The sequence below is a fragment of the Onychostruthus taczanowskii genome, unplaced genomic scaffold, assembly GCF_017590055.1.
Source record: "Onychostruthus taczanowskii isolate IOZ18803 unplaced genomic scaffold, ASM1759005v1 scaffold27, whole genome shotgun sequence".
Classification (NCBI taxonomy): Eukaryota; Metazoa; Chordata; class Aves; order Passeriformes; family Passeridae; genus Onychostruthus; species Onychostruthus taczanowskii.
Window position 1 is genome coordinate 2,639,762 of NW_024500017.1, and position 24,904 is coordinate 2,664,665.

Below are 24,904 nucleotides of genomic sequence, written 5' to 3' on the forward strand. Positions count from 1 at the left end.
GGCAAGCATGCCTTTATCACAGTGGAGCACACAGAAGCATTCAGCACACCTGAAATTTAAGGGCTTTAATCTGAAACTTCTCTAAGGGGGATTGAGATGTCCAGGGTACCATGAAACCTTGGGTGAAACTCATACTTGGGAGCAACTTCTATCCTAATTATTCACTTAAGTAAGAAAATAAAATGGAAATGGAAATAAATGTGTAAAGGAGTTCCATTTTGGCCATTGTTTTGAGTCACAACATGGAGTTCAATACTGCTGCTCTCTTATCTGGATCCATCTCCAAATGAGATGTTTCAAACCAGGATAACTCCACTTGCAAATTGACTCAGTGAGCTGAGTATTGCAAACAGTGTGCAGCAGTGAAGGGGAAGCTCTGCAATGACAGTAAAGCTTAATCTGGACAACAGCAAAATGGTGCTGGGGGATGTGATGGGTTTGGGAGCCTTGGTGAAGGCTCTGATTTGCAGATATAAGTGGTGAGGACACATTCCAATTCTTCAGAATAAAGTGTCATCTGTAAACTAATACCTGACAAAAAAGTTTCCTGTTCCACCAGGACCATTTTCACTTAGCATTGCCCCACACAGACACCTACTCTCTCTTCCCAGGTCACCAGGATAGTCTCACCACTTGCAGAAGATTGCTCATCACTGGCTTCAGTCTGCTCTTGTTCATATTTATACCTAGTTTGAGCTACCTCCAGGCAGAAATCTTCTCACTCAGTAATATGAAAACCCACCTTTGCATCTGCCCTTAATGTCACCCTCACACATGGGCATTTCCTCAAGTCAGTTGATTTGTTAGTGCAGGTTAATAGCTCTGTGTCTTCCTAATTCCTTCCCTTTCCTCTCTCCCACCAAGACATTCCAAAATGATCCCCCTTTTGCTTACCCTCTTAGTGATCACCTTCCTACCTGTGTTTTTGAAACATACCCTGTTTTAAAGCTGGCCCAGATCCACTGCCCTCTGACATGCCAGGCTGGACAAAGAACAGGCACTCATTTCCCCCAGTCCTCCCTGTAACCTCAGTGTACTCCTGCCAAAGCACAACACTCACACAAATCCAAACCAAGAAACATGGACCTAAAGCAGGTTTTTTTAACACTTCCATGTCAGAAATGACACATATTCTTAATAGCCATTACTCTTGTTATAGCCCTTTTGGAGAGTTCAGACTTTAATTCATGTCTTTGGCAAACCAGTCATGCCAGGCCAACCTGTGATGTGCACTCATCTGGTGGACTACTAGAGAAAACCTTGGCCTGGAGATGACACAGCTTTTCATAACCAGTGTGAATAAAATCATTATTGTAAAAAAAGATTTAGAAGTTCAAAGCAAAGGTTATTAGAATATAACTTCTTTTATTTTTTTTGCTACCCACAATTTGTGATGAATCGGAAAAGACCCTGCTATTCCTGCATATATCACCCTTCAGTGATGAACAGGATTCAGGTTGAAAAGACCACAAGAAAGCAGAAGACAAAGGCACCTACTTGTCAGAAGTGTCTCCTCCTGTTGGACTGGAGCAAACATCCCTGCCCAGCAGCCCACACAGGCTGTGTGCCAACAGCACACTCCATCTGCTCACAAACCACCATGTTTTTGTAAATGGTCACACCTGAGCCTGCTTTCGTCACTTGGGGAAATCCATCTTTTTATCCCACTAGTTGTGGACACTTGTTCTTCACTAAAGGTAGCTTCTTCAGCTCTGCAAACCTCAGTTCTCCTGGCTTTCCCACCTTCTTTTTTTCCCCTGCCTTTACCCCAGGCCCAGATGCCAGAGCATCTCACTCCCTGATGCACACAGACACCTTCTCCAGCACAAGCCCAGCACTGCTGCCCCCACTTTCACTGTGCCCTGCCCTCCCCACCTGCAGGGAAGTATTGAGTAGAGCTTTATCACCAAAAACAATGGGAAACTGCACTGAGAAATGGCATGGCCGAGCAGCACCTCCCAGCACTCATAATGAAAAACAATGCAGGAATTGGTGAGGCCTAAAAGATTTTTTTAAAATAAATTCTCTGTATCAGGGTCTCACAGGAGGTGGGTCCGGGCTTTTTTTTTTGCCATGCTGAGCAACAGAGATGGAGAAAAGTGTGATTGGTCATCTACGGGCACGGCACAGAAGCAGTTATGATCTTGAGATGAGAAGACTTCATTCAAAGGGACAAATAAAGCAATGAATTAAGGCATCCTGGTGGCAAAAAGGCTATTACATGTGAAATAAACAACTTTAATGAGGTTGCAACCCTGGATTTATAGTCCCATCTTCATGTGCAGGACTTCAGGTGCATAACTCCATTAGCACTAATGGGATGTGTGCAATTAAAGCCCCATACAACAAGATGAGACTGCTGCTATTAAAATCAGCCATGAACAAGCTTCAAAGAAGTTCTCCCATTTAGCTCAGCAGAGTGAGCCAAAAGAGAGCAGCTCGTTTGTAGCTGAGCTGATCACTTTGCAAGGTGCTCAAGCATGAGCATGCACTGTGAATTCTCTGTATGGGGCATACGCATGGCTTGGATGCTACTCCTGCCCCTGGACATTTTAGATCTCCTCTGCCAGGAATAGGCGTCTGCTCTCCATGAATGGTCAGTAAAAGTGCTGGCCTCAGTCACCATCAACGCTTGCTTTCAAACTGGGGAGGTGCTGGCACAGAGGATATCCTGAACCTCTCGATTCCTCCCTCCCTCCCTCTCGATTCCTTGGCACATCGCATGGAATGGCCCAGGCTGGGCAGCGTGGCTCAGCGTGTCCCCAAGGCTCCCAGCTGAGCTGTGCCCAGCACTCAGAAAGGACTCCAGCTAGCTGGGGTACCACAGCCCAGCCAGGTGACTTACCTCAGGCAATGATTCATCCCTCTGAACTACTTGCTCCCAAAGACAGCTCTGGGCTGGACCATGCCCTGGTCTGAAAAAAAAAGGCCTCTGGGGATTGAAAATCAACATCACACAGCATTGAAGATATTCTAGATTTTCATGGGGTCAAAAAAAATTTGCCTAACACGTACAAAATACAGGACAAATGGCTCAGTATTTTAAATCTGCAAATGTCTCAACTGTTCTCAGGAGCAGAGCACATATTATACACCCCAGTGACAATAAGCCAGCTGAGACCCTACTTGTTTACCTGCTATTAAATAGTGCCACCAGGCAGCCATCTCCAGTTGAAAAGGGCAGCAGTTTATATTATCAGTTTCTTTTAAAAAAACAATGCAGATAATACACTCAGAATTGCTTTCTTGCCAGAGAGAGGTAAAAGCTATTTAAATCTGAATAATTCCACAGCATATCCGAGGGTAATGGAATAAGGTGCAGAGGCTGAAAGCAGAACTACAATGACAAAACATTAAATACCAATATGACTTTAGATATTATATTATGCTCTCCCAAGAGTTGTAATTCTTCAGATATATGAAGCATTCAGAAAAACTGAATTGAACTCTTCATCACATTTTTTTTAATATAATATTAAAAATGTAATTTTACCAGAAGCCATGGGGAGTCTTATGTTCTTAATACACTTAGAGATTTTTACAAGCTAACGTTAAAACTGACTGAATTGTCATACACATTCTTGTTCACACTTAAGTCTGGTCTGAAAGCTATTCTCTTTAGTTTTGCATTGTAATGCCTATATTCTTGCATTCTTAATACTCACAGATTTCAACAGTACAAAATTTTCACATCACCCCTGCAAAGTCCATATTCACACAGAATCCAATAATTTCACCATCAGCATTAGTTGCAGAAGGCTTAAGCCTAGAAGTCTCAAATCTGATAGACATTAAAGAATGAGCAAATTTCCTAGCTAATCTAATTTAGCTAGCACAAGAACATTCTCTACAAGGCCAAGGATATTACTGGCAGCACAAGTAGCCACACTTATGAGGAAGCTACTTAACATTTTCCATTGTAATACTCTGCTTCAGGATAACTTTGAACAATTCAGGCTAAACATTCCTGATGTTAGCTGTCTGACTAATACGATCTTTTTTGGGAAGCTTTAGCTCAAGGGATTCAGCTATTTCCAAGGCTGAGGTAACAGAAAAGGGAAAAGAAAAAAAAAAAAAAAAAAAAAAAAAAAAAAAAAGAGAGAGAGAGAGAAGGAAAACTAGAGTTTCATATTAAAAGCTCTGGCACTTCTGTAAGGGAAAATGAGAGTTTTGATCTTAAAATTCAAAGAATGACCAAGGATGGAGGCTGACAATAAGTAACATGATGATCTAATAACAGAATTAAGAAACATAAGAAATTAAAATCAGGTGCTAAGAAGAGGGGAGGCAGAACAACCTTGTCTGGCTGGTAGCATTACCAGACCAGAAGGGTTCATCACATCTATGCATTTTGGCTTCATCATGGCATTGCTGTTCAGCAGGTAGCAAAGCAGCTCATTAACACCTTTCTGCTGTCAGGTACACATAGCAGGTAATTGCATTGTGCTGCTGTTTTCCATTCTCTGGGCTCTCAGAGAGAGTAACTGTGTCTCCAGCACAGCCTCAAATACAGCTGGCATGGCAGTCTACACAAATTCATACAATAATTTCTGCTTTACTAGACTTTGGAAATCTGAGCCCTCAAGAGACAGGAAAAACCTGAATTGTCAGTGCAATCTTCATCCTGTTACTCAGTACACAACCTTTTAATAGTCTAATCATGTACTATTTTCTGCATAAGATGTAATAATAAGGCAATTATACTTAGATTCTCCAAATGATATCAAGGGCCTGCTGAGCATGGGCTGGATTGAGCACATGAAGTACTTTAAATGCATATGACAGATGACAGCATCTGTCTTAAGGAGCTTACACTCAGAAAATACAAAAGAGAGAATTGCTACTTGTACTGGAGGAATGAAGCACTGGGATTCAAGGACCTCAGGGAGGACTTTTATCTGGATCTATTGTATCCAGGTTTGGATAGGATTCCTGTTGGGCTCACGTCTATATTGCCAGGCAGATGTGAATGAAGAAGCAGCTTGTTATGTTTCAAATCAGGAGCTGCCCTCTACACAAAGAAATTATTCACCCATGTCGGTCAGCAGCACTGCTGACACTCGTACCTAGAGTGGCCACATTCTCTGCTATGGCCTGGTGGCAGGCAGAGATTGTGGCTGGTGAGCCACAAGACATGGACAAGCTTCTCTCTCCAGGAATGGGGGTTTCTTCCTTTGGGACTGCTAAGCCCATGGCCCAGGTCCTCTTTCACCTCCTTCACTGAGGAATGCCTTTCTGTATTTTGTAGGAGAAAAGTAAAGTTTGGGTGTCCCAAGAGAGGAAGAAACAGCAGCTGCCTATGAAGGGGATGAGAAATTTCAGACAGATGCCTGATTTTTGCCGCTTATTTAAAAGTGATGAAAAAATACCATATATAAACAAAAGGAATCTCTTCTAATAATGCTATGATCTAATGAAAGGTCTTATGATTTAAGAAATATTCACACCCACAAATGCTGACTTTTCTGCCAGCATGTTTAATTTATAGGCAAACACAAACCAGTCACTTTACAACCATGGAAGTGGTTTGGTGCTTGATGCAGAAGCCTCTCATAAATCACCTGATTTCCCTTCTACAGATACATAAAATGCAAATGGCTGGGTATCCCCCCTGAAGTTTTTCCTTGGAGTGTGGGGATTAATTAAATGCTCATGAAAGTCTTAACAAAATATCAATTTGCGAATGGGAGCACTTCCGAAGAGCTTGTTTGACTGCGCTCCATGTTGGCCAGCCCAGGATGGATGCTGGTGCTCCCTGCGAGCACAGATCGGCACAGCCTCCCCTTCGCACACTGCGCCGTGCACAGCTGGTGGTCTCAGCATTAAAGAAGGATGATGCTGAGCTTTTCCAACGAGGCAGAGCTAAGGCAGTCATGCAGTCTCTTAGCTCATCTGACACCTTCCAAACTCACTGGCCAAGCACAGTTACGAGACAGAGCAGTGGGCTGTGCTGCCAAGGCCCTGAGCAGACCTGCAGGACACACAGCCCCACGGGCTGGGAGCTGGACCAGCACTCCCTGAGTGAGAAACTCCTGGAGAGAGAACTGAACATCTCATGTGGCACTTGTGTGCAGGAGTCATTGTGAACAGCTATTTGTGGTTGAACTAAGAAGACCAAAAAGCCACAAGAAACCAAGCCCATGATTGCTTGTGCTCACATATATAACTGTAGAAAGTGCTCTTCTATAAACTGAAAGGGTTTTTCCTCCCTAACAGTACTAGACACTTAGATACCTTAGAGCATGACTCAGGAGCCACGTTAAAAATTATTAACTTTAATGACCTTAAAGTCCATGTAAAGAAGTTGTTAACATCACTGGAATTTGTAATTGTTAATCATTTTGGAAACTATTTTCTTCATAGCCAGTAACAACAGATTTGCCAGCCTCTGCACAGCAATTAATGTGATCATGCCTTTTTTGCCTTTTTTTTTTTTCCGCCAATGAAAAAATAAATAACTATCTGTGTGGAAATCACACATTTGGTCCAAAACAGAAACAACTTATGTGTTAAAACTCTTCCAAGACAACTAGCCTTGATCTACTTACTTCTAAAATGCATAGATTGGTCATTATTAGTCAGGACTTCCCTTTCAAGCACATTTTTTACCACATCTTGAAAAAGGCAAGTCTATTGCAACTGGTGAGTTCCAGTTTTATATGTTTTTCTGCCTTAGATGCAATCTGTGAGCTAATAATTAAATGTGCTAATGTTAAAGAAGCAAAGTGAAAGATCTGGAAACAAAAAAAAAAAACAACTTAATCGGTTCTGTGACAGAGAAAACCTATTTAAGTGCCTTGTTTTCAAACATCAGGATACACAAGCAAGCAAACACTGCATGTGTTATAAGACCCCTGAAACTTTCAACCAGATTTCAACTTTCTAACCTGAGGGATATGGCTCTCCATAAGTTTTACTGAGAGATAAGGGATGAAATCACACACCGAGTAATGAAAACGTGACATATATAACACTACATATGTATTGGTCAAATGCAGAAGGGAAAAAAAAAAAGATTGATGTATTGTATGACATTTAAGCAACATCACCCTCAGTAACGGAGAGAGATTGAATAAATTGATATTCAAACCAGAATGGCAATCCTTGTTACACATATTCTTTTCATCTTATGACGTTTGGAAGGCTTCAGCTGTGCTTCTGATGGCTGAATACATTGCTACTCTTCCTTGTTTATTTTACTGACACTCTAATGCCTTTTAATGTAATTGTAAAATGGATCTGGCCATTTTTCCTCACATATAAATGTTTGCTTTAATTGAATAAGACATTAACTTTTCTTTTATTAAGGAGCCTTTTGCTTTTCTCTCAGTAAGGAGCCTTTTGCAAAGCTGCTGTTTTTAGACATCCTCCACAGCTCTGCACAGTTCACTATTGCTAAGCATATGATGAGCTGTGTCAACAGCAATCTGTTCTGTCAATAAAAGATCAAAAATAAAACACAAGCCCAACTTTCTATAAACCTCCTTCCAGTAGTAAAGTTGACACGAAAAGCTTCTGAACAAGTCCCTCTGGACCAGTCCAAAGAGCAGCAGCACCACCATCTCCTGAGCAGTGCCAAGGCTTTAAGGCCCCTGCAGCTGAAGTGCAGGGGCTTGAGAAAGTTGAATTTGGGATCATACCTGACACCTGAGCAACTCAAAGCTCCAGCATAAATGGAATGTTGAGATCACAAAATTGAAAGCATAATTCCAACTGCAGACAAAGCTTTCCAGAAGAATTCATGGAAAAGTAAATATAATGACAGAAGGCAGGGGTTTTAGAGCAGCATGCTGGTTTTGCTTAAAAATCAACAAGCTGTGGGCAAAATCCGAAGAAAATTAAAAGGCAGTATAAAATTCAAGGGGAGAAATGCACAGACATGGAAAACCATGAGGGATGTATCTCTCACCCCAGGGCTGTCAATCCAGATAAGAAGCAGTTCTACAGACAGGAATTCAATTCCTCTTCCTGCACACACTGCACATATTTTGACTAGGATATTATTTGCACCACCAGCTTCTAATGACGCCTCAAAAGAGCATTCAGAGTCCTTTGGCTGCCAAGTGAAAATCATTAAATAGTGCTTGCTTCTTAAAGATGCCTCAGATTGTCACCCGTGATCTGTCATATCAGAGATTTGTCAGAAGGCAAAAAACTGAGCAATATAGACCAACAAGATGAATGCATGGGCACAGAAATTTGCCAAGTATAAAGAGCAAAAACACAAAGATGTCAAATGCTCTTTACAAGCATTATTGGTTGCCAATGCCAATCCCACTGCATCCTTGCTAGCACCAAACCCTCACTCAGACCTTCTCTACTCTGCCCCTCTGTGCACGTGTTTACATCTGCACAAACACTACCCATTCTTACGTGGCAGCTCCTTATACCCACACTGGTCAGCTCTGCATACATGTCCAGACTCCAACAGGACACACAGGAGTAGAAATTATGCCTCCTAAATGTTTAAATATTTGGGAGAATATCATGTAGAGTTGAAAAGAAAAAAGGACATGATAACCTGGGCAGAAGTGGGGGAGCACCCTGTGTTTCCTCCATGTGGGCAGTCAGCAGCAGAATACTTTACAGCTTAGATGGAGTTGGGCTCAACTTTGAGAATACCAAACAGAGAGTGGAAACAGTGCATCATATCATGATGTCAAGGCAAGGTCACATCAAGTATGTCCCAATTACAGAAGAGGTCTCCCATTTAGTTTCATTTTCATTACGTATTAATGCTAAGGACTAAATTGTGACAACAGCTGTGGCAGTTAACTGTATCTAAAGAATTTATTTATTTTTTTAAACCAATAGATGGTCCAAAGTTTAGCACCTTTTCCTATGGCCTGTCCTGTGCATAACTGGGGTGCCAGTCCAACCAGACACATTTCAGACTGTTAGAAATCCACTTTGCTTTGAGCCAAGTGGGAGCATACACCATTCATTGCTACCTCAACCAACCAGAGCATGGAATTTCTGCCCCTTTATGCAATACGAAGCTGCATCCACCCCACCCTTCACCAGCAAAGCCTTTCTGTCTACACAGGACAAGGGTGCTGGGAAAGGGGCACCTGTAAGTGGCAGCCATGGCACTGGGACCTTAGCTAGTGCTGTGGTTAAGGGAGACAGCACTTCACATCCACGTTTGCTCCAATTATCAGTACAATTAGACATTTCACAAGTAGCAGTGGAACAGAGGCAGTAAATCTCACAGCAAAATCTTACCAGCTATACTAGTGAACTTAAGTATTAAACAACTAGAAGAAATGCTGTTCTTCTCCAGCATCAAAACTAAGATAATTGTCCCCTTTTTTCTCCTTTCAAATGTCACTTTTGAAAGACTTGCACATCTAGCTTGAAGAGCCTGCAAGATTCACACCAATTAGAGATGGATGCCATAGTAACACTTTCTCTTACAAGCATTACAGTTCTGCAGAAATAAAAAAATCAATTACAAGCCAGTTATCCCAACACAAACCTGCATGCTTAGGAGCCTGACAGGAGATGACAGCTTGATGCAGACCGTGTGTGAAACCATAGGGCAGGTTTTCCCCTGCGTGCACATCTGGTCTCCTGTGTGCATACGAGTTACCTGTGAATATGTAATGGAGAGGGAACCAAAGGCAGAGGCCATACCTGCCTCTGCAATGGCTTGCTGACCAAAAAGAAGTTCTAACTTCTTTATATGCATTTCTCAAACACACTATGTCACTACCTATTCACTAGTCTACAGAAAAGCCTTTCTGTACAGACAAGAAAACAGAAAAAACAGGTAGTGCTACAATAGTCAGAAAGAGAAAGGACATATCTTGTGGTTAATGACCTCACATTAGGTAAAGAACAAGTAAAAGCAAAGCTATAGAAATACACAGAAAATGGGGAAAGTCCACACTGAATCCAGTATGAAGATACAGCCCATCTCTATTAATCTCCAATCTCCACAGATGTCGATTCTCTTCTATTCATCAACACACTCAAGTGACCCCACCTCTCTTGCCTCCCAGAGAAGCTGCCTCTGATTATTTCCACCATGACAGAAAACCAAAGTGTAATTCAGAACAGAACAGTTAAATCATCTCCAAAATCTACTTACACCTCACCTACTTTTGTATCTCATTTTCCTCTCAGACACAGGTCTATGCCTTTAGAAGCTACAAATCTCTACTGAAATCTGCCTTATTTCTTAATGGACTTTAATTGACATTTAGCACATTTTCAATATGGCTAAATAAAATCCACTGAGCTTGTTAAGATTCAGAACAGAATATTACTGCCTTCTTTCTTCATTTACATCCTCAATCCTAAAGAACTAATTCAAACACACAGGTTGTTTTTAACTTGTTCCAAGTATCTGTTTTGCTAACTTTGCACACCTCCTAGTATGTATAATGTTACTGCTTCTTCCTTCCATACACAGAGTCAGTCTTCTATTCCCAGTTATCCAGGAGATCGTTTTTTCTCTCTCAAATATCTCATCTTAGCCTAATTATCTGCTCCTCCTTCTGTTCCCTGGCGGTTATTTTGGTGCTACAGAAAACTAGAAAAATTAACACAGTTTGAATATTTTTTGTATAGGAAATGAAACTCAATCATATCCTGCACTGTAGCAGGATACTTCAGTGATCTCTGATTTCAGAGGAGTTCACTGTATGAAAGCTAACACAAAAAAAAGTGCCCAAGGTTTCCAAAGTAAAATATCAGCCTGGCAATTTGACAAGATATGTGAGGACTGAACAAAATTTGCATGCATATCTACATAAATATTGCCATCACTACAGTTTAGATTGGAAAAGAATAAGTACTTAGTCTAAACCTCAGGTTTCACACACTTACAACTTTCCAAAATATTCACCGTAGAGGCTGAAATATTACATGCTAGGTCCATATTTAGAGGATATGATTTTAAAAGACCAAACCACACTTCTTCAGCTCTTGGTATTTTAGGCTCTTGGTATTCAAGACACAATGACATGCAAGAACTCAAGAGGAAAAAAAGACGAAATCACGACAGCAACATGTGTGAGTTGCCATGTACTAAATCTTTAACTTTCTTCTTAAAAAGGTACGCAGATCAAGTTCAGGAATAAAGACTCATCAACATGACAAAGCTCCAGCAGATGCTGCTCTTTTACATGGCACTGGCTGCTCCAGCTACTTCTGGACTTTCTGTCATGAACAATTCAGTAGCATCACTGGATTTGCACAGAATTGCTTAGGTTGAAAAGACCTTTAAGATCTCAAAATCCAACCATTAACTGGTCTTCATTCCAGCTTTTGGTTACAGATTCTGATTTCAACCCAGTTGGTGGCAGCAACAGGAAATGGGAACACAACAAAATATGGTGGGGACCTGTCTCCATGTCCCACTGGTTTTGTATGTTCTGAATGTGAAGTCTAAGAAACATTTGTGATACAGGAGGACCATTGCACCAGATTATCCAAACAGATTAAAATAAAAATGAGCAACCGCCCCAAGTGTCTAGCACATTGCAGTTGTAACTTCTCAACCAAAACTGGGAAATCTTAAATTTCTTCTCTAAGTCAGTTATACTGAACATTTGTAATATTTGTTTTTATTTCTGACTCCAAGTTAAATAAAACCTGTATTATTTGCTATGACTAAACATGAATAACTGCCAAACATTTATAAAACCTGAGTGACCACAGAAAATTCCAGTTCAATTCGGCCAACAAGTAAGAAAATACTAAAATATCATTAAAATGTGCCTTTATTTTTCTATTATAATGAGAATTCTACATAAACCAAGTTGACTCTGTTTTACAAGACTCTCCTCCCAATATAATAAATTTTCAAGATGATCATGAACAGTGTAAAGCTGTAAATTACACTTCTTGTTGAGGGCTTCAGCAAAGTTTCTTCAGTTGTTGTAATCCTGGAGAGCCTGAGCCATGAAAAGCTTGCCCAGGTTCTGTGCATTGAACTCCTTAATATTCTGGCAGTAGGTATTAATTTGACCTGTCAGAAAGAAAGAATAAACCCTTGTCAGTTTTGAAATTCAGAAAGACACCCAGAACACAGTTTTTCAAAAGCCAAATGTGTGTGAATCACTGAAGATTTATAGAGAAGCCACTAACTCTGCTCAACTACTCCACACTTAGGAATTTTATATTTTCAGGATGCCCAAATATGTTTGGGGAGAAGAAGAAACTAAATTAGGAGAACAGGTAAACTGGTATGCTCAAACCCTTAATTTTCCAGCCATACTACAAACAATTTCTGAAAATACATATGACAATAAAAAGAATAAGCAATTCTTGCTCCTGAACTGAAGGCTCAATCACATTAGTTCTTCAATTTAGCGGCTCTAAAAATTCTACAAGACTGAATTTCCGTTCTGTTCTTACACATATGCTTTCTCTATTAAAATATTTGCAAGAAGTATTTTTCAGCAGCACATTGAAAATTGTGCCATTCTTCTCTGACATTCTGCTAGCCTTTTTTTCTACCTAACATTTCACTTTATTTCAAAAATCATCAGGGTATGAAGAGTTGGTATGAAGAGGGTATGAAGATTTGTCAGTGCTTTACAAATCAAACGTGCCCATCAAAACATTTTTATACTCTTACAGCTACAAGTTATTTCCCTTGTTAGCTATGAATAGCAAAACCTGAAGCCAGTTTGATCAAAATTAAGGCTGTTTAGAAGGCAAATAAACTCTTGATTTAAAGCTCTATTTGAAAACTTTTTCAATGCCTCAGAGACAAAGAGCTAAGTTTTATTCTTTATCCACAAACTACTTCATCTAAGTTGAAGTGGATGCTTTCAATTCTTCCCCTGACTATGGTAAAAGAACAAAAAAAGAAAGTGCTTTGGCTGAAAACTGTCTTTTTCTTTAAGTATAATCGTTTTCAATTACTTCTCTCGTAAGGGGTGATTCATCCTAAGCTTTCACTTTCATAAAACACACGTCTACACATATACACTCTTCAGTTGCCTTTATAAGCTCTGCTAGAGTTGAATATTTAAATACTTTAATGCTGCTAGGTTTCAGTAACTGCTAAAAACTGTAAAAACAATAGGGTTTTCTAAAAGACTCTGTAAGGAGTAATAAATCTAGAATATTCTTTCTTCTAAACACAGCACTTATTATCAGTGTGAAACTATTAAAATAATAATCGCTTGGTCACTTCAAAATTCAGGTAATTCAAATCCACTTTTTTTTTTTTGTAATGCCAAAGCAGTCTTTGGTGTACAGTACATCACCAGGATTTTGAATTTTCTCTCAGTACAAAACAAAGTGATAGCTATCTGGTCCAAAAAGCCTGCTACAGTTAAACAATTTGCTTTCTCATGACATTTTCCAAACTTATTTTACTTAGCAGGGCACCTAGGTTGCCTGCTCTCTGTTGACACTGTGAGGTCCCAGGTATTTTTACCCTTTCAGGAGGCACAGGACAGGCACTGACAGTGGCTATGCCTGCAGCCCACCAGTGAACTGAAGCAATTGCGGGGTGGTATCTCTAACTATCTATGCTTTGCTTCCATTTGTATTTTTCCTCTCCTGGCAGTGCAAGAATATGGGGATAGTTTCCCTAAATCTCTGGTCATACAAAACAAAGAAATTATCTCCACTCTATTTGAAATTAAAAACAAAACCTTCTCAGCTGCTGCAACAACCAGTTGCTGCTGCAATAACCTAGAAATATCAATAACTTGGGACTGCTGTCAACTGCTCTGAATTAGAAGTTCCAGCCCAAAGAGCTTATTCCTGAGTCTTGTCTGTACAGCTCCTGGACTTCTGGAGCTGAGGGAGGGGCTGGGGCATGAGTGAAGGGGCAGTTACACCCATTCAAGGAGAAAGCCTTCCCTGTGGAGCATGGGGGAGCTTCCTTCTCCTTACAACATCAAGGATAGCATGTGGAATGCTACCAAGCCAAAATATCATACCATAATGGTAAAGGTAATGAAAACTTATAATGCTTTCAAAGGATACAACTGTGCTTTTTCCCAAGCAGACATTCTTATGTTAAAAGGTAATTTGAAAGCACTGCTGAACATTACCTGCAATAAGGAGTGACTCCATTCTTGGAGGTGGTTGTGGTGGTTTAAAAAGCTTATTGATGTCCTCCTCAGGAAGAGGGGGCTCTCCTCGGCTTTGACGCTGTATATTTTCTTGCTGACGTCTCTGCTGATACTGAAAATAAAACAACAGAATCAAAATGCAGCAGGACTTACAAAGCTGCAAAAAAAATTATTTTCAGATGTTTTCAAGAAACCAGCAAGTATGTTTTAAAAATTACAATTTTTAATGTAATTCAGGCTACAAACAATACAATGCAATGCACAGTTTATTTCAATTCACTGGCAGCAAGGCATTCCCATCCCACACACTGGCACCTTAAATAAGTGAGATAATGGAGAATCATTTAGTCCTGAGGTAGTGGGGCTAGCTTCTAAAATTTTTCAGAGATAAACACTGTATCTGATGGAAAGAATAGAGCATGGTTGAGAAAGGCCTCTATTGCCTCACACAATAGAGAAAAGCAAGGGTGGAACAGGTAGGTATAAGAAGCCACCACCTCAGATAGTTGCACAAACCAAAAATTCTCCATTTTATGTAAGTTAAAGGTCAAAATAATATTAATGTGAAAGGAGAAGAGAACTTGATTAAATAAGGTATTTTAAGCCAAAAAATATTAACTCCAAACTGAGAACAAAGTGGTGGCTGAAACCAAGCACAATGGCTCATTTCTCCATTAATATGCTGGGATAGCAGCTTGTGAAATTTTTCTGCTATATATATATATATAAAAAAACCCTTTTGTTTTCCAGACTTCTCTTTGCCACAGAGATTACTAAAACTTTATAAAAATTGAGAAAAACATTTCTGCAGCTATCAGATAAACATTTGTTCTCGCAAAGCTCATAAATTCAGAAACTATGTGAGATTTCATACTGTATGTGGCAGTGAGGATTCAGTTATAAAGTTTGTCTTCAAAGTCCTCACATTCAACACAAGAAAAAAGTCTTTAAGGACACAAAGAGTACAGAGTGTTTTCTCTTGCTTACTTAAATATATCTGTGATCCAATTAGTTTGAAAACAGTTCTTACTTGGTGGCACAATCAAATGAAGTAATTTTTTTCCAGTAGTAGTGACAAATACATGTTTTTGGACAATGTTAAAAATAAAATCTGAAATGCCCATATTTGTATGTGAATTGCATGCAGTTTCTTCTTTCTTTGCATTACCCCATTCACTTCTCAGCAGTCTGCCTATTATTCTTTATTGAAATGGCTTGCTCTTAATCACAATTGCTCCATTCTAGAAATGAAGTTACGACCACTAAGTATGCTGCAATGAGCCACTACTAAAGCAGCTATAGTTAGCAAAGAAATTAAGTGAGACACCATGGAACCTACTTTGCTCTGCTTTTCAAAATAAATAGATCCCCTTGTTGTTAACAAAAACCTTTGAAGTAGATGCCATCTTTCTATTCAAATTAGGCAATAAGGGGGAAAAATTCTGAAGATAACATGCATGAAGTTTCTATGTCCTTGGGAATTCCATAGCCAGGAAAGACCACTGATCATATGCTGCTTCCCTAAAATATTCCCTGTCCAAGCTGCACTTTACTTATATGCAAAAAAACAATTTTGATTTTAAAACAGTCAGCGATAAAGTCTTTTACATGAACAACAGGTGCTCTTTTTAATAATCACTTACTGTGTGTGGCAATACCTACAACATTTGATCTTAAAAGTGATCTGGCCCATTTTCAGTTGGCCAATATTAAATCTTGTCAGATCTCTGTCTGCTAGATAAAAGAGCTCAAATTTATTCTTGATGCAGGTATCTCTTGAGTAAGCAAGTAATTTGTTAACTTATCACATTATGTGAATTCTGTTCACCAAAATCTTCTCTCCAGTCTTTTAAATAATTCTCATAGTGCATTTTTCCAATTTACCACTTTCCTCCTACAGTCAAACAGAGCATTGCTTTTTCTGTGCAGCAAGAGCAAAGAAAGTAATATTGTCTTCAAATAGCAGAATAGTTAAAGTTGGAAGGGACCTCTGGAGGTCACCTTGTCCAACCCTTCTGCTCAAGCAGGGTCACCTAGTGCTGCTTTTCATACACAAAGATTCTCTAATCAATGGATTTTAATTCTAATTCTCTAATGCTTTGGATTTTAAAGAGGCCCTCTGGCACTAGGAATTGAAAGTCAGCATCACCCAATCAGCATCACTATTTACTGATACTAAACATGACTGAAGTGTCCTTTTCAATCAGAGAACAGTCCAACTTCTTCACAGTCCACTGGACTATGCTTCTTTATTTCTAGATGCATGACTACATGTGATGGCACTAAGACACAGTTTGGTTTGGACCAAAACTTGTAGTTTCACCTCTTTCAGTTAATGAATCTCTTATTCCTGTGTCCATGGTGTATTTATAAATTATTTTGGTTTATTCTAAATCACTAATAAACATGTAAAATAGCAAAGAACGCTAAGTCCATACCACATGTCACTAGAAGTGAATTCATTTGGTAATTGCCATCTGACTAATCCATTTTATAAATCTTCTTGTACTGGGTTTGTGTGACAACGTTTTGGTAGCAGGGGGACTACAGGGTGGATTTTGTGAAAAGCAGCCAGAAGCTGCCCCCATGTCCCATATGGCAAACAGCAGCTGGCTCTGAGACGGACCTATCATTGGCCAAGGCCAAGCCCAACAGTGACAGTAGCTCTGGGATAAAATATTTCAGGTGGGGGGAAAAAAGGGGAAATATGCCAGCCAAGAGAGAGGAATGAGAGTATGTCAGAGAAACAACTCTGCAGACACCAAGGCCAGTGAGGAGGGAGATTCCCCTGCAGCCTGTGATGCAGAACATGGTGAAGCAGCTGTGCCCTTGCAGCCCATGGAGCAGGGGAGGAATGTGAGGGGACCTATCCCTGAGGAGGAAGGAGCAGCAGAGATGTGTGATGAACTGACCACAGCCCCTCTTCCCTGGCCACCTGCACTACTGAGGGGAAGAAGGAGAGAACGTTGGGACTGAAGTTGAACCCAAAAAGCAGGGATGGGTGAAGGGAAGATGTTTTAAGATTTGGGTTCATTTCTCATCATCCTACTCTGATTTGTTCAGTAATAAATTAAATTAATTACCCTAAGTCAAGCCTGTTTTGCCTGAGATGGTAATTGATGAGTGATCTCTCCCTGCCCTTAGATCAACCCATGAGACTTCCACATTTTTTCTCCCATGCCCAACTAAGGAGAGGAGTGATAAACTGGCTTTCTGAGGCATTTGGCACGTGGCCAGGTTCAACACACCACACTGCTTAACAGGTGTATTTTTGAAAGATCTTGCTTAGATCCCATTCATCTGTCTGGGATAACACAACCCAAACTGTATTTTGTAGAAAAAAAATGTTCTCATTTAAGTTTCTCCATGTTACCAACCTGATGTTTCTGCTGCTGCTGCTTGCTTACATTCCTCAGGTAAGTATTGTACTTAACAATGTCTTGGCTCATCTCATCCACTCTGTCCATCAGCAGCTGCAGGCTCTTCCCAAGATGATTACTGAAATAGGAGAAACATTCATGAAAGATTAAATTTACTACTAAAAAAATTTAAAATTAAAAATTAATTCTGTCTCTTGACCAGTATTTTGGCAATAATGGCACCATTTGCAAATTTTTAAGTTCCTGATTATCTTTGTTCATATATTTATTTGATATTTTACATGGTATCTCCTCCTCTAGCATCTTTGCCGTACTGCAAATACCAAGTTTAAGTGTTTTGGTCTTTCCAGGAACCTCCCACTAATGAAAAAACAATGCCTTGCATGAATTTGCAGTTATTAGATACAGGTCATACATCTAAAAGAAAAAGTCTGATGCTTTTGTGACATGCAATTCAAGCAACATTCCAGGAGATGTGTTCAAAGTGTTTGGTTTCAAATTGCTTTTTAAAATTCACGACTTGAATTTGGTTTTGCACAAATTTTTAATTATCCCTCTGTTAAATAGTATTCTGAGTAAGAACAGTTAAATATTCTTCAGAACTCCATCTCATTAACCATGCCTGGAAGTTCAGCAGACATGTTTGATCCTAGCTGTTGAGAGGGAGTCTGTGTCCTGTCCAGCCAGCTCCACATTCCATACCATAGGCAACATGGAAGCAGCAGGCTGGGCGTGTCCAGTTCCAGTTATGCGATCTACTGCCTTGGCCAGACAAATGCAGTCTGTTAAACAACTTTTATTGTTACCATTTTTAGCAATGGATTCAGTATTTTGCAGGAACATTCAACTTAAGGTATACCTTCCAAGTCAAAGTTTTGGAAGTTTTTAGGTTGGTGCCCATGGAGACATCCTCCTAAATTGTGTTTACAGGGTAGAGCAGTAAAAGAAGGACACTTTCTGCTCTCTATTGATCCCTTTGATCAGAAGCTGTATTGTTGGCTCAGTTGTCCTACCTGGCTGAAGATCAACAACTCAAAAGCTAAACTCCATCTTTCTCTTCCTTAACTGAAATCTACTAATAATCACGAGAGTTTCTTTCCAATTTAAGGTTTGGTCCACTTCAGTGTCAGAACCACACCCTTCAGTCACTGTTTCACCATATTATCTGAGATTCTCTCTTCTTTCACAATGTTTTCCTATCATCCCACAGCCTATGGACTGGAGACACTCTAACTGGAAGACACAGGCATAAAGTCAAAAGAGAACCGCACATGTAATACTGTGTACATCCGTATCTGTAAATTATTTCCAGATAGCTGGAGACAGAAGCTGATCATGCACTTAGGAATACCTGCAAAGAACAGAGCTGGAGATACCCTTATCTCTGAGTGCAAGGACAGCTGTTTCACTCATTGAGCTGCTCACTGAACAAAGGTCTGCATCAGGAACTTCAGATCACAATTTATTTACAAGCCAGAGTGTTAAACCGCACTTGCGTACAGAGGCAGATGGTGTGGAGGACTTCAGCTCCACAGCAGCAAGAAAGGCGCCACTATAATAATTATTTTTAAACTTCTTGGGGTTTTTTTTGGTTGAACATTTCAAGCACATGATATTTAGAACTGTGGAATATTGCCATGGCCAGGAGCGTGCATGTTTTCAGTTTTTTACTGAGTTTATACTGTATGGAGTTAGTGTTAAAACTGGATATTATCAGAAATGCCTGTACAGATACACACTAATAGCCTTGTAAGGTATGTGCACAACAGAAATACATAATTATTTTACAGATAGTGTCCATGTGAAATATAGGTGGTTACAAACAATGATTTTATGTGAATCTCTTTGGGACCAGCTTAGTACAACAGAGCACAGAAACAGAGAGTTATTGTCAGAAGTTGCAGTAACACAGTGTTTGCTCTCATTGCCAGGGCAACAAAAACAGATAACTTAAACAGATGTGAACTGAGACACGAAGTGATAAGTATGCTGCAAATACAGAACCAGCTTTTCCCTCAGTTCTCATGTGGCTGATACCCTTTTTTGCTCCATCTCTTAAAAAAACAAAAAGACAAATAGGAAGCATTTGTAAAAAAGTATATGTATGATCTCTAAGCAAGCTTTATTCAGCTGAAGTTTATCCTGCTGATACTTCGGAAGTTAGATCCCATTGCTCCAGCCCATAACACTCATCACACACTTCACTTGCCCAAAGGGTGCTTTAGGCACCTCCATACATTGTCCATTCCCAACAGCAGATCTCAATGATCACACTGCCAGGTACCTAAATGCCCCCTATGCATCAATACAATTTTTTAAAAAAGTTAAAAAAAAAAAAGGTATTTTTTTTACAAGTGGTGCCAATAAGTGCTGCTTGCATCCTTATCTAGACTCACTTCCCTACAGGGCTCTGTGACCATCTAGTGTAGACAATGCGGAGCTCAGCACTTCCATTTGTTGCTGTTCTGGGGGGATCAGTAATAAAGAAACTGCTATTTCAATGGCTGCATTTCAGTCAGCAGATTCAGCAAAAGAGTCAATTAAATTGAGTTTACATTTAAATTAGTGAGTAATGCAGACCAACAGGAACAGACCTATAAAGCAAAACAGCTGGTGCTGAGAAACCAATGGCCATGCTACATGTGTTTGGGGGGGTTCTTATCACTACTTCTGACATGGTCCAGTGATCTGCAAGTGGCTGAGGCATAGTAATTATCCTCCCAAAGCCTCTTTTCAGTTTAGTTTAATCTGAAACAAATAGGGTCTGAGATCACACAGTGGTGATGACCTGAAGGCCCTCTTGAATTGAGCTAGAAGACAGCTCCACCTTAAGATAGCACCAGGAGACCACCACTCCTCTGGTACAGTGAATCTTCATGGAAGAAAACTATCAGCTTTCATCACAAATTCCCTCCTCTCACATGGGGACCATGTTCTTTTTTGTGAAGAAATATAGATAAGAAAAGGGGGGAAAAATTAAAAATCAGAAAAAGGACCTGCCATGTGGATTCTTACACATCTAATGAAGAATAATCTAATGTGAGAACACTCCTTTGCCACAACTGTTACCAGAATCATGGACCTGTAAGGAGTGACCCATAGAACTTCTGGAAATTTATAATTTGAGACTTACTTGTGTAGCTTAGATAGTATGATCAAAAATGCCCCAAAATTACTAACACATACAAACTGCCAAAGGGAAATTGTCAAAGCCTTTTTACATCATAAAACACACTAGAAACTATAGTTTGGAAAGCAGTTTCTTGAGCTGTGCATTTTTTCTGTAACAGCCTTATATGTGAGGGGATATAATTGTTTACCCAAAAGGGCAGATATAAGATCAGGTCATTGACACATGAGATTCCTTGTTTAACAGATTCCTTGTTTAACAGTTATCAAATACAAAGGTCAATTAATTCTGAGGGTGGAAAGTAGAAGCCTGTGAGCAGAGTAGCCTAATCTGCAGATAACACTGATGGTCTTTCCTGTCTTGTTCTTCCTGCTGGTGAGCCCTGCAGTTGGCAGCGATGGAATCCAGCACCCACAGAAGGAGAAAGCAAAAACGAAAACGGTACCTTAACCAAACTCACAGATCACTCACTGCACAAGAGCATCCTCTCAGAATCTGGCTAAGAGACCTGAATGCAAGCCTTCCTCTTCCCAAGGGAGTGCTCATACCACCAAAGCTCCCTTTGCAGATATATTGTAAGGAGAGCAAAGGTCCAGTTCACTGCTGCCAGCAAAGGCAGTTTAAGAGGCTCCACCATCAGCATCTCCCTGCCTCTCCCTCTCTGCCCACAGGTTACAGCACTCTGAGGTGTACGGATTCAGCTGTCTGCGTGGGCACACTTCAAACTCTTTCAGTGAAACAGTCTACTGTAAATGGAAAACCACCCCCTGTTGGGGTTTTTATTTTTTTTGGGGAGGCAGAGGGGAAGGCTGGAAGGGAGGAGTGGGAGTCTGACTTTTTCCATCAGATTATGCCACAAAAGCTATTTGTACAGCCATATTCTGAAACAGATGAGGAAATAAAAATCTTTGAGGGTGGGAGGGATGTAGAGATGAAATGGGGGTAGTGGGGAGAAACAAGACAAACAGCTGGGACTGGAACCTCAAACTGGCTATGCTTCTGTAGCATTCATAATGGGGAAGTACACATGAAGCCCACATTTACTTCAGCATCTTTAATCAAAAAAGGACTCCAGACACACTTGCTAAAGGTCTGAAACACCCAAAATGAAGCTTCAAGTCAGACAGCCAAGCTTCAAAGAGAAGCAGCGATTCCCATGGCTCCCAGTGCCCGTGTGCTGCTCGCTACTTTGCCTGTGCCTAGGTGCAGCTCCCAGGCTCAGCTGGCCCACGGTCCTGCTCCTCTGAGACACGAGTCACGGTGCTGCACCCAGGCACCAAATTTTGGGCTATAACAATCCTGAAACTGGAGATATGCAAAAAAGACAGCCCCCTAAACCTGCCTACAATTACCATAATTGAACCCCCTCACTTATTTAATTTTATTTTGCTTGTACCATGGCTAAGGAAGATGAGAACAAGGGACAGCAAGAGGAAGCACTGGAAAATGCTGTATCTGCTGCTCATTTTTTCCACTTTCCGTCAGCTCCACTAAGGCCCTCTTTCAGCCACTGCTTTTTGGGAAAGGTGCCATCCTGCATAGAATTTTCCTCCTGGTGGGAACATCTTTGGGTGGATTAGAGAAGTACTGCTGGGCAAAGCACATCTTTTTGATTAAAAATGTGTAAGGTACGTTCCCACCACTTAGCAGAACTTGTTTACATCTCAGCATTTGAGCCTGAGTTCAACCTGTGCTGTTTAAGAGGATTTTGTTTGAATGAGATATGTAAGTCAAGAGTCTTGAGTTCCATTCTGTTTTCTATTCTAACTTTGATGTGTACCTTTGGGCAACACATTTACTCTCTGTGTCAGGTTCCCCCACCTGCAAATTAGAGATTTTCATAATTATCTTAATAATCCGTTAAGCACATTGAGAGTTTTGAATAAGCAGTGCAATGTGTAAAGGTTAATATTGTTTTGAAAAGCCAAAGCAACCCTTCTTATGTTACTTCTGCAAAAATAGTGCATCTGATGTTTGAAAAATATAATTGCCAAGTAGATGCTAGTGCAGTACATGTTCAGCACATGTTTGCTTCCACTGACGCACACTATTAGAAAAATTGCTTGAGACAAATTGAGATATTATAGAACAACCCTATTATGAAGCTAGACCACAAAAAAGCTTTTTTTAATTTAAACTAGATCATCAATAGAATAAGGAAGAGATGGATGAGAATGAGAAAGTTGGTTGTAATTATTTCCCTGCAGATCTGGAACATTATCTGACAGGATTTTAATTCTTGAGTCTCTATCAAAAGACTGGCAGTACTCCAAGGTCTTCAAGACGTTTTGGTCCTTAAGGGTAGCAGGATAACTGTTTGAGTAAAAGGCCTTTACTTGCTATTACTTGCTAACCCTGTGCCAGTCTGCCTTCAACATCTTTGCCTAGAGTACTTGAGTCAATTCACATTTCACAAGAGAAACACAACTTTATATCCAAAAAAGTAAATTATTATATACAATTATCACAAATTTACTTCAAATGGAGAAAGACACTAAGGTGCAAGCAAAGTGTCTCAAACAGGTAGAGCTTTAAACTCAGACAAGGTGGGTGGCTGAACATGTGAAAATCTTGATGAAGCAAATTCTCCAGAAGAGAGGAACTATGGGTAAATAATTTTATTGCCAAAATCATTGCTTCAGAGAGTACAGAAGTTCAGGGATGCTCCCAAGGAACTAAAAAAGCCCCCCAAAATATTGCCCCAAACAAACAAACAAACAAACAAAAAAAAAAAAAAAAACACCACAATCAAACAAAACAAACTAAGACAAAAACAAAAAAACAAGGCCAAACGGAAAAAGTAGCTTTGAAGTTACCGTCAGCAACAGCAAAGTTAAGTGAGGAAGGTATGCACCAAAAATTAAAAGTTGTTATCTGAAATGTTTTAGCCTAAACCACTGAAAGACAAAACTAAGGAAATGTGAAAATAAAATTCCAGAATAATGGAGGTTTGAACTCCCTACTTCAGGTAATATATGCTTAGACAGAGTAACCTTGCTAGCTGAATCAAAGTAAAAACTAGCTAAATATTTCAGCAGGCAGTACAAGTCACCTAGCCTTGAATAAACAAGCATTAAAATGCTTTAATTTCCCACCTGCTTTGCCAGTTATACCAATATAAGATATCACTGAATGTAACCTACCTGGTAACTAAAAGCAGTTATCAAATATTAAACAAATGACACATAAAAAAACCTCCAAACAACCCACTGGAGTAATTCCCAAAACTTTCTCTCCTTCAAACCAAACTAAGCACCTTACATTCCTCAAAGAGACCAGGTGAGCTTCAAAGATCTGCCAGGAAAGTCTGTTTTTAGTTTCAAGCTGGTATTTCTCTTGTTCACCTCTCGTTCCCTTTACTAATACAAAGACCAACACAAAAGCGTGTCTTGCACCAAACATTTAACACCAGAAGGGAAAGTAATTTATAGATTTCTTATCTTTTATCTTGAGTCAGGACAGTGGCACAGAAAAGTTACTACATAAGACCTAAAGGTGTGATTTGTGGTCTGTTCAAATTACTTTCCATTTCCAGAACTGTATTTTGTCACTAGCAGCAGCCCATACTAGATCCAGGGTGCCAGGTAGTCCCAGCCTTTTATACAGGAGGAAACCCGAAGAATCAACCAAGGGCAATGCTGCCTGGCCTCCTGGAAACCTTCTGTATCCTCAGCATGGTCCTCATTTTCACCACAAAGTGATAAAGCTCACAAGGAATCAAACCATTGTCATCTCCTACATCCAGTCCTCACCCTCTCCTCAAATGGGAAAAGCTTTGTAATCTTTGACCGTGGAAAAGAAAATTACTTACAGAACACCTGCAGAGTCAAGCATACTGAGTATCTCAGCAAGAATTCTTCACTTCATTTCCCAATGTGCAAACAACTTTACTGGACAGAATTACTGACTAAGTATTACTTGTGGCATTTGTAAATACCCCAGCAGAGTTCAACCCTATACCCGTTCTCTCTTGATCACTTTCTCTAAAAGCTATCAGATCCCTCTCAACATCCACACAGGCTCAAGCAGAGTAAGTGGAAAATTTCTGCCAACTTAGGCAACATAGGGACCACTAGGAATACATATCCATTAACTTCAGCCTTACATGATAGGGGAGGGAAGGGGAGCAGGAGAAAAAAGGAAAAAAGGCCACTAGGAAAAGAATCTTGGCAGACAGTAACTTGATGCCAAAGTGAAGTGTTTTACCTCAAAAACCTACTAATGAATGCAACCTAGTTCCTACATGCAACAAGATACTACATTATTTTGTGTATCTCGTTATTTTGGCCAGACCAATAATAATCCAACTGTATTGTGTTGTGTAAGATTTAAATACTGCTAAATTTTTG

The 24,904-nt window shown here is 40.0% G+C and overlaps 1 protein-coding gene across 1 annotated transcript in view; it reads right to left on the reverse strand.

Moving 5' to 3' along the window:
• Nucleotides 1–11,711: 11,711 nt before the first annotated feature.
• The window catches only part of EIF3H (eukaryotic translation initiation factor 3 subunit H), an 87,034-nt gene continuing 73,841 nt past the window's right edge, over nucleotides 11,712–24,904 (reverse strand). The window contains exons 6-8 of the mRNA XM_041407616.1: nucleotides 17,423–17,543; nucleotides 14,025–14,157; nucleotides 11,712–11,977 (exon numbers count right to left, since the gene is read on the reverse strand). Of these exons, the coding sequence (XP_041263550.1) occupies nucleotides 11,880–11,977; nucleotides 14,025–14,157; nucleotides 17,423–17,543 (352 nt within the window). The 3' untranslated portion in view covers nucleotides 11,712–11,879. The remainder of the gene's footprint in view (nucleotides 11,978–14,024; nucleotides 14,158–17,422; nucleotides 17,544–24,904) is intronic.